This window comes from Piliocolobus tephrosceles, chromosome 12, assembly GCF_002776525.5.
Source record: "Piliocolobus tephrosceles isolate RC106 chromosome 12, ASM277652v3, whole genome shotgun sequence".
Classification (NCBI taxonomy): Eukaryota; Metazoa; Chordata; class Mammalia; order Primates; family Cercopithecidae; genus Piliocolobus; species Piliocolobus tephrosceles.
In genome coordinates this window covers 30772544-30783056 of record NC_045445.1, presented here as the reverse complement: position 1 = coordinate 30783056, position 10513 = coordinate 30772544, and the positions used below count along the sequence as shown (strand labels likewise).

The following is a 10513-nucleotide window of genomic DNA, read 5'->3' as shown; positions in this document are numbered from 1 at the left end:
GTAATCCTTTTTCTAGTCAATGAAACAAATAATTTTAAGACTTAACAGAACCTGTTTATATATCACGTAATCCTTTTTCTAGTCAATGAAACAAATAATTTTAAGACTTAACAGAACCTGCTTATATATCACATCTAAGGCTAAATAAGATTCCAGATTACAATCATCCACAGAGAGATTATCTACTTTGCAGATTACACATAACCTTGCAGCTCACCTCTGTGTCTTCTGACTGTGTCAATACTGTATCATCAGGATGAGCAGGGTAAGGTTATTAAAAGTCAGCAAACTTTTGCTAGTCAACAATTCACTTCCAGGTTTCACAAAAGTATGTTCAAAACCAAAGAATAAAAAGGCAATGGAAGCCGGGAGCTGTGGCTCACACCTGTAGTCCCAGAAGTCTGGGAGGCTAAGGTGGGTGGATCATTTGAGGTCAGGAGTTTAAGACCAGCCTGGCCAACATGATGAAACCTTGTCTCCACTAAAAATATAAAAATTAGCTGGGTGCGGTGGTGCGCACCTGTAATCCCAGTTACTCCGCAGGCTGAGGCAGAAGAATCACATGAACCCAGGAGGCAGAGGTTGCAGTTAGCTGAGACTGCATCACTGCACTCCAACCTGGGCAACAGAGCGAGACTCTGTCTCAGAAAAAATAAAAATAAAAACTAAGGGCAATGGAGAGCATTTACTAAATTAAATATTTAGTTTGGAAATGTCAGGCCAGGCATAGTAGCTCACGCCTGTAATCCCAGCACTTTAGGAGGCCAAGTTGGGTAAACTGCTTGAGCTCAGGAGTTCGAGACCAGCCTGGTAACATCACCTGAGCTCAGGAGTTCAAGACCAGCCTGGGTAACGTGGTGAAACCCTGTCTCTACCAAAAACACAAACAATTAGCAGAGCATGGTGGCACGCGCCTGTGGTCCCAGCTACTCAGGAGGCTGAGATGGAAGGATCGCCAGAGCTCAGGAAGTTGAGACTGCAGTGAGCCAAGATCGCACCAGTGAGCCATGATCGCACCACTGCACTCCAGCCTGTACTCCAGGGTGACAGAGCAAGATCCCATCTCAAAAACAAAAACAAAGAAAGAAAATGTCATTTAGCTATTAAACATTTCTCACTAAAAAAAAATTATTCTGAGCGTACCTTACAAATGGTAAGCTTGTGTAAGTTTGGTCCCAAGCACTTTTGACTACTTCCCTGGAGACTAGACAGGCCTTCTAATGGGTTGAGAAGAGAACAGTGGTTGGTTAAGAACACTGGTTAAAGTTGGGTATGCTGGCTCATGCCTATAATCGCAACACTTTGGGAGGCCTAAGTGGGAGGATCACTCGAGCACAGGAGTTCAAGACCAGCCTAGCCAACAAGTGAGACCCCATCTCTACCAAAAAAAAAAAAAAAAAAACAGCCAGGCACGGTGGCTCAAGCTTGTAATCTCAGCACTTTGGGAGGCCGAGACGGGCAGAACACGAGGTCAGGAGATCGAGACCATCCTGGCTAACACGGTGAAACCCCGTCTCTACTAAAAAATACAAAAAAACTAGCTGGGCGAGGTGGCAGGCGCCTGTAGTCCCAGCTACTCGGGAGGCTGAGGCAGGAGAATGGCATAAACCCGGGAGGCAGAGCTTGCAGTGAGCTGAGATCCAGCCACTGCACTCCAGCCTGGGCGACAGAGCAAGACTCCGTTTCAAAAAAAAAAAAAAAACAGAAAAAAAATATTAGCCGAGTGTGGTGGCGCATGCCTATAGTCCCAGCTACTTGGGAGGCTGAGCTGGGAGGATCACTTGAGCCTGCAGGTCAAGGCTGCAGTGAGTGGTGATCCTACCACTGCACTCCAGCCTGGACAGCCTGGGGAACAGAGTGAATCCCTATCTCAAAAAAAAAAAAAAAAACACTGATTAAGCTTCTAATTTCACAAAATATGTTAAACCTAAGTTTATCTGGAATATAAAACAAAATCAATCTTCCTTCCAGAAGGCAACATAGAAATAACATCTGCTTCAGATTAGCGTCAGAAGATACAACCTAAAAATGCCATCTAGGTCTTTTGCAGAGAGGAGATACATAAGTATATCAAGATTGCTTCAATATTTACTATGAAGTATTAAAACAATTCCTTCTTTGGGTTCCTATTTCCCCTATAGGGTCAATTCCCTTTAGAATATAATAGCAGGAGCCAGGCACAGTGGCTCACGCCTATAATCCCAGCACTTTTAAGAGGCCGAGGAGGGCAGATTACTTGAGGCCAAGAGCTGGAGACTAGCCTAGCCAGTATGGTGAAACCCCGTCTCTACTAAAACTACAAAAATCAGCCAGGCTTGGTGGTGCATGCCTGTAATCCCAGCTACTCAGGAGGCTGAGGCAGGAGAATCACTTGAATCCAGGAAGCGGAGGTTGCAGTGGGCCGAGGTCGCACCACTGCACTCCAGCCTGGGCGGCAGAGTGAGACTCTGTCTCAAAAAATAATAATAATAATAATAATAGCAGGAAGCATCATGTCTTTGAAAGAAGAATTTAAGAGAATAAAGTAACTCATCTTTCCCTTTGTACTCAGGCTACTAAAATGCAATTTCAAATATTCCTTCATATAGAAAAAGAGAAAAAAGAAAAAGAGGAAAGGAAAAGGAAAGGATGAGAAAGAAAGAGAAACAAAATAATTGTTTAAAATTCTTCCTTATTCACTTGAGCCTGGGAGGTCAAGGCTGCAGTGAGCCAAGATCGTGCCACTGCACTCCAGCCTGGGCAACAGAGTGAGACCCTGTCTAAAAAAAAAAAAAAACTTCTCCTTATAACAATGCATTTGCTTCCTCACATTTCCAATAGTTTTATTTCTATTTAACAATCTTAATGCATGTCTTTTGCAAAAAGCCTTCCAATGGTTGGGGGGAAGGGGTTGCGTCAGTGTTGCAAACTCCTACCTAGACTAATGGTACAGTCATCATTACATAACTTTAAGAAATAACTGAAATATAATTCTATATTGTCAGTCACCAGCTACAAACATGTTCATTAGGACACAGATGACAATGTCATCATGAACTATTAGAATCTCAAAGATTTGCTCAAGTTGCATATGGAACCATTGAAAGGTTATTACAACAAGGCAATTTGTTTGCATAATAGATACTTATATTTCCCTATTATAAAAGGGGTATTCCTTTGGCTGGGCGCAGTGGCTCATGCCTGTAATCCCAGCACTTTGGGAGGCTGAGGGGTAAGGATCACTTGAAGCCAGGAGTTTATGACCAGCCTGGGCAATATAGCAAAACCCCATCCCTATACATACACACACACACAAAAAAAATGTTTTTAATTAGCCAGGCATGGTGGCATGCTCCTGTACCCCAGCTATTCAGGAGGCTGAGGCAGGAAAATCCCTTGAGCCTGGGAGGTCAAGCCTGCAGTGAGCTGTGATCACATGACTGCACTCCAGCCTAGGTGACAAAGAAGCCCCTGTCTCAAAAAAAAAAAAAAAATTAGTTAAAAATAATTTTTTTAATAAAAAAATAAAACAAGTATTCCTTAGTTATAACAAGAAACTAAAATCAAACACTAAGAATTTTCCGCCAACAAGTAGATGTATCTGTGCTCTTCTCCCTTAGTGATTCACTAACAGAAGCCCACCAAGGATTCTTAAAGAAACTGTTTCTGAACATTACATTTGTCTTACTATACACCTGCCTAATGGTTTTAGGTCACTAACCTAAATTATAGGGAAAGGAACAAACAAAATTACCTCTAATAGTTGCCCACTTTAATATGGCTTTAAAAGAATCAAATTTTCTGTCTTAGTCCAAATTGAAATTATTTTAATCCCTTAATAACTTTCAAATACTTGAGTTTACCATTTTTCCACTTTTTAATTTATTTTTTTTAAATAAAAATAGAGACAGGTTCTTGCTATGTCGCCCACAGCTCTCCTGGGCTCAGGCGATCCTTCCTCCTGCCTCAGTTGCCCAAGTAGCTGGGATTACAGGTGTGTGCCACAGTGCACACCACCACCACCTCACATGCCACCATGCCAGGCATTCGTTTTTTCCACTTTTAAAATTGTTTAGTGCTATTATGGAGATGCTGTCTCAGGTCCCTGAGAATGAGGACAGAATCTACTTTCTGTCAAAAGATGTATGGAAAACTGAATAAAATGTCTGAAGTTCCTTCAAGGACTTAAAAGGTATTTTGTGAATACTTCTTAACATGGTATATACGGCTTTTCATCTTACTTGTTCCCATTTTCCAGTAAAAAGGAAAGAGAGTCACAAGCTTAAATTACTTGATTATGCTCATATCTCAAATGTGGCTTTCATATATAAAAGGCTGATGCTATTTACACTTCACTTAATTCTTTAAAACAAGACAACAAAAAGGTTAAATGTAGTTAAGCAAAGTGCTACCTCTGTTATCATTTGTAGAACAGAAACAAAACCCACAAAAATGAATACTGGGACAACATAGTTTTATCTTGTAGAAACATGCATTTAAAAGAAAAGGAAACAGAAAATGTTAAAAAGAAAGAAAGAAAGAAAGAAAGAAAGAAAGAAAGAAAGAAAGAAAGAAAGAAAGAAAGAAAGGGAAAAAAAGACAACAGGAGTTGCCGCACTTACAGCAGGAAAAAAGCACAAGTATATTGACAGCACTCACCCTACCTAAACATTAAAGCATTACAGAATAATTTTTTTTTTTTTAACAAACAAGGCAGTAGTCTATACAACCTCCTGACATTGCTTCAACATTTCCTGAAGAATGTTTCCCTTCCCAGGAAAACAGACTAAGACTTATACTTAGTTTATGAATACAGGTCGAAATGGGAAATTAAATATGAAATGAAAACTGAGACATCAAGAAAAGGTTTCAGATAAAGCTTTGGCTGAATTTGGAGCAACTTTGTGAGGAAAAAAAGACTCAACCAGCAAGACTAAAATTTCTTAGAATGATTATAACCCTCTACCTAGAATTCTCCAAGAAATTCAGATCATATGGCATGTTTTGAACAACCAAATGTACTTAAATAAGTTCTAGAATGTCTAAAATAATGTCATAGCAGCAGAAGAAAAACAGTAGCAATCAAAACATTTGGCAATTAAATTTTAAAGCTTTATTATAACTACCATTAATAAGGTAAGACCTAGCAAAACTTTCTAATTGAGATACCTAAAATAAGCTATTCAAACAAACAGATGATATTCAACAAACATAAGTATTTCAAAATTAGACTAAGTATTAACATGAGGCTAGCATCTTCAGATTAAGAGCTTCGAATATCAATTCTCCATTAAGGTTGTTAGGTTGCTTGTGATAAAGAAATGTTGAGTTCACTGTGTTAATGATTTCTACCAAAACCAGAATTCTCCACCAGATCTACCAGTACATGCAAGTTTATCAGCTTAATCATGGCAAGTTCTACGTCAATATAAAATAATCAAGAAACTAAAACTAATTCCAAAATTAAGTGATCAAATACATATCTTTCAGAATTTGAAAGAGTTTGCATTTAGATATAAGTATTATTGGAAATTACAATTACATTTTGGTAGCCCTCCTTTGCCCTTCTGAGCCCTCTTGGAAAAGGTCATTCTTTAAGAGTTCTATAATTTAGCATTAAAAACATAATTGGTGGCCGGGCGCGGTGGCTCAAGCCTGTAATCCCAGCACTTTGGGAGGCCGAGACGGGCGGATCACGAGGTCAGGAGATCAAGACCATCCTGGCTATCACGGTGAAACCCCGTCTCTACTAAAAATACAAAAAACTAGCCGGGCGAGGTGGCGGGCGCCTGTAGTCCCAGCTACTTGGGAGGCTGAGGCAGGAGAATGGCGTGAACCCGGGAGGCGGAGCTTGCAGTGAGCTGAGATCCCGCCACTGCACTCCAGCCTGGGCGACAGAGCAAGACTCCGTCTCAACAAAAAAAAATAAAAATAAAAAAAATAAAAACATAATTGGTATCTGGAAACATAATGGGCTATCTAGGTATGTGATGGATGGACCATTCAGATAGGCAAAATACAGTTTTACTTTTCTCCCTAATTACCTAATAAAACATTCTTCAAAGCCAAGACCTTCCATTTAATAGACAGTTGTTTTTCATGGCATACAATTAAGAATTTGCCCTATCTGAAAGTTATAAAATGTCCCATACATCTCATATGTTGCTTTCAACACTAGTTGACTACCACCCCCAGAAAAGATTTATGGTGGTAAGAACTGACAGACAAGAAATGAATTAACAACCTCAGGAAATACATCACATTATATTTAAAAAAGATAATTTTCAGTCAAGTTAAAGCTTATCTGCTAATTTATCTCGTTAAAAAGGAAAAATTCACCCAAGGTATAATTTTAAATATTGGTCATATTCTAAACGCCAAATGTATAAATAGATTCACTAATAAATTGGTGGCACACTACCTTCATTTTTAAATTTTCCAATTGCTGTTTTATATTTCAGAGGCTGTTTTCAGACAAAGGAAAAATGTTTTTTGTAATATATTTGCACCACCACGTATTCTGCCTAGTAATATGAAAATGCTAACACCTATCTTTAGGAAGATACAAAAACTCCAAAGACATGCTATATGCGCCGGGCGCGGTGGCTCAAGCCTGTAATCCCAGCACTTTGGGAGGCCGAGACGGGCGGATCACGAGGTCAGGAGATCAAGACCATCCTGGCTAACACGGTGAAACCCCGTCTCTACTAAAAAATACAAAAAACTAGCCGGGCGAGGTGGTGGGCGCCTGTAGTCCCAGCTACTCGGGAGGCTGAGGCAGGAGAATGCCGGGAACCCGGGAGGCGGAGCTTGCAGTGAGCTGAGATCCAGCCACTGCACTCCAGCCTGGGTGACAGAGCGAGACTCTGTCTCCAAAAAAAAAAAAAAAAAAAAGACATGCTACATGCAACAAAGTTTTCATAGAGGGAAAAGAGGTCAAATAAACTGCAACTAAGTACTGAATGGTGATGTGTTTAACCATTTAAAATAGCTTATTATGTTACACAATTTTAAACTCTCTTCCTGTAACAGAATGCAATCATAAAACTGACTATACTGATTTGGATCTACTATAATTCAATCCACATTCCACAATTCATGCAATAACTACATACATGTAAGTTCTAATAACAGTTTTTTTGTTGTTCTTTTTGTTTTGTTTGTTTTTGAGAAAGAGTTTCGCTCCCCTTGTTGCCCAGGCCCAGACTCACCGCCACTTCGCCTGCCTGCCGGGTTCAAGCGATTCTCCTGCCTCAGCCTCCCGAGTAGCTGGGATTACAGGCATGTGCCACCACGCCTGGCTAATTTTGTACTTTTAGTTGAGAGGGGGTTTCTCCATGTTGGTCAGGCTGGTCTCTAACTCCTGACCTCGGGTGATCCACCCACCTCGGCCTCCCAATGTGCTGGTATTACAGGCGTGAGCCACCGCACACTGCTTCTAATAACAGTTTTGAAGCAGCTCTTCAAATATAAGAACTATGACAGGTAGCATGTAATATATAAATACACATAATGTGAACCTAAAATTCCATTTTATCTAGGTATTTCGACCTCCTACATCACTTTTTCTCCAACCATTACCAGTCAGAAGCCAAGCAGAATTTCACCTTGTAGCCCTAATACCACTCATTTTAAGGTGGGAGCAGTAACAGTAAAACTGTTGGGAGGCCGAGGCGGGCGGATCACGAGGTCAGGAGATGGAGACCATCCTGGCTAACACGGTGAAACCCCGTCTCTACTAAAAATACAAAAAATTAGCCGGGCGTGGTAGCACGTGCCTGTAGTCCCAGCTACTCGGGAGGGTGAGACAGGGAGGCTGAGACAGGAGAATCACTTGAACGCGGGAGGCAGCGGTGAGTGAGCCGAGATCGCGCCACTGCACGCCAGCCTGGGCGACAGAGCGAGACTCCGTCTCAAGGGGAAAAAAGAAAAGCAAAACTGTCAAAAAGCAGTAGCTGAAAGGAGGAAGCTGAGCAATCTACAAAGATAACAGCCCCTAAATAAATGAGCTGGCTTTAAAAGTAAACAAAACAGTGAATTGCTTTATGAGTTTTGGGAGATTACCCTAATATGGATGAAGATGATGGTCTGGCTAACTTCCCATCTTGCCTTCCCCAAACTTGATGGCTATTTGTCAACTAGCTATGAAACGTGATGGCTATTTGTCAACTAGCTAACAAACTTGATTAGCTATGTGTTAACTAGCATGTACGAGGATTTATAAAATGTTCATTATAGTTAAAAACGAAGGTTTATCAAATAGTCTTCTCTGACAATTAATAAACCAATAAGCACTCTAAGCATATGCTGGGGGGGGGGGGGGGGGGTGTTGAACCGAAAGAAATATGAGACATAGTCCCTATCTTTCAAGGGCCTCTCAATTCACTACAGTGCAAGAGTAAATACACATGAAGAAGTCAGAGACCAATTAATTGCTAACCTGAGTGGTACAGACTTTAAGTGCATGAGCTGTCCTGAGAAGTTTAAATATCTAAAGGTTGGAATAATATTACTTTTAATAGCTATCACTTGAGCACTTACTATAAGCCAAGTGCTTTACAGGCATTATTTAGTCTTCACAACAATCCTTTGAGTAGAGTACTTATTATTCCCAATTTACTCAAGGGGAAACAGTCCAAGTGGTTAAGGAACTTACCCAAGGTCACTCGGCTAGTTAAGTGGCTAAGACAGCCGCTTATTTAGGGAATTCTAGAGCTCACACTGTTAAGACTTCATACAGCAGCGCGGGGGGTGCGAGGGAGGAAGCCACATAGGCTGGCACTATTACAAGCGCGGGATCCGGCAACGCGTTCCTCGTGTTTCGTTCCAAGTAATGAAGTTACAAAGATCTGAATCTTTAGCATGAGCCACGGTAAACTGGCTACTAGAAATGGAGAGGGGTGGGCAAGGACGACAAAAATGGCTAACAAGAGTTAATTTCATCCAGGGTTGAGCGTTAGCATCTAAAAGCGATCCAGAGAAGGAAATGAGAAGCTGTTATTAATATGTTTTCTTAAATCTGAGGTTTGCTTTGCTGCTTAAACGACTTTTTCCAGGGAGAGGGGAGGAGGGAGCGCTCTAATGTGGGGGCGAGAAGACTAGGGGTATGGCAAATTACTGTTTTCGGTGTTACGGGGGAAAAGTTTCACGACTAAAGGAAACGCGTTATCCGAGGTACTCGAGAAGCTTGGAGAGTTGCCAGAGTTAGTTGCAGTCCCAGGATAAAATGGGGTTTAGGGAACATTTAATGACGAAAGTTAAATCCAACCCTAAATAGCTCTAAGGTGAACAGACGGAGCAAAGAAATGTCTGTAGTTCTTCAGGGAAAGCGGCAATCCCTGCCACACTTCCCCACGGCGCTACGCGAGGCCGGGACAGTCAAGAGACCGCTCCCCGGGAGGACGAGAGGTGCCAAACCGGGTTCTTCGCGGCGCCCTGGGCTTCGCGGCAGCGGGCGAAGAGGAAGGGAGGGAATCCGGGACGGTTCGCCCTCCTCGGACTTCAGGCAGAGGAGGCGCCAAGCTCCAAACTGCGGAGTCCAACGGGTGCAGAGTGAAGAAATGGGACAGAGAGAGATGGAAAGTCCGAATCGCCCCAGCGCAGCCCCATAAAGATAAAGGAGCCTAGTGAGATCAAGCGCAGAGGGGGACACAAAAAGAGATCAAGAGGAAGCGCAGAGACCTGCAGGGGCGGAATAGGAGTTCTACTAAGAGGCTAAAGGAAGCCGAGCTACCGCAGGCAGTAGCGATTTCTGGGAGGCCAGGGAAGGAAGGAGGTCCGCGGCGGTTAACAGCACCTCTCCCCGAGTTCGAAACTCCTAGCCGACCATCCACGCCCGCCGCCCGGGTGGGGGAGGGGGTACATCTTTCCCCCCCAACCTCCCACCACAGGTGAGAGTGCAGCTGACGCCCTGGCCCGGCCCGGCAGTGCGCCTGCCTCCGGCCCGAACACTCACAATTCGCCTCTCCCTGATTTCTCCCAGTTCTTTATCCACTCTGCGGGAACCACCACAGCCGCGGCCGCCATCTTCCTCTCACTAGTAGCAGAGGCCCGGATGTGTAGCACGCGAGCGAAGGGTCAAAGGGGAGCACCGCCCACGAGGAATGCCGGGAGCTGAGAGTTCGTTTTTCGATTTCCCGCCCCACTTTCCTCCCCACCCAGCGGAAACCCCAGGCCCGGCAGCCAGCAACGTGGAGACTCGCGGGCTCCTTTGCGAAGTTACTACGCGGGCTGCGCCCTCCGAAGTCCTCAGCCTTCCCATTCGAACAGAAAAATGCCATCCACGGGCCAACAAGTAGACCTTATCTTCTTCCGTAGTATCTACCCCAACCACTAATACAAACACGCATTTTTCAAGCACCTAATATGTGCTAGACACTGGGGATAGAGAAATAATACAGTCTTTGGGAAAGACATAAATATAAGCAGATAAATTACATTACGCCTTGCTGACTGCTGAGATAAAAGGAAATAATCGGGAAGGTGGCAGCCATTGTCTGTGTGCCAAGCATTACGCTAATGCGAGGGATACGAC

General features: G+C 43.0%; 1 protein-coding gene across 11 annotated transcripts in view; it reads right to left on the bottom strand.

The window, feature by feature from the left end:
- THOC2 (THO complex 2) overlaps positions 1-10065 on the bottom strand; it is a 130505-nt gene extending 120440 nt beyond the window's left edge. For all 11 annotated transcript variants that reach the window (XR_002729636.1, XM_023202298.1, XM_023202305.1 and 8 more), the window contains exon 1: positions 9935-10065. Coding sequence is in view for 10 of the 11 variants with exons in the window: in XM_023202298.1 (XP_023058066.1) it covers positions 9935-10005 (71 nt within the window). In the remaining variant the exon portion in view is untranslated. The remainder of the gene's footprint in view (positions 1-9934) is intronic.
- Positions 10066-10513: the final 448 nt, after the last annotated feature.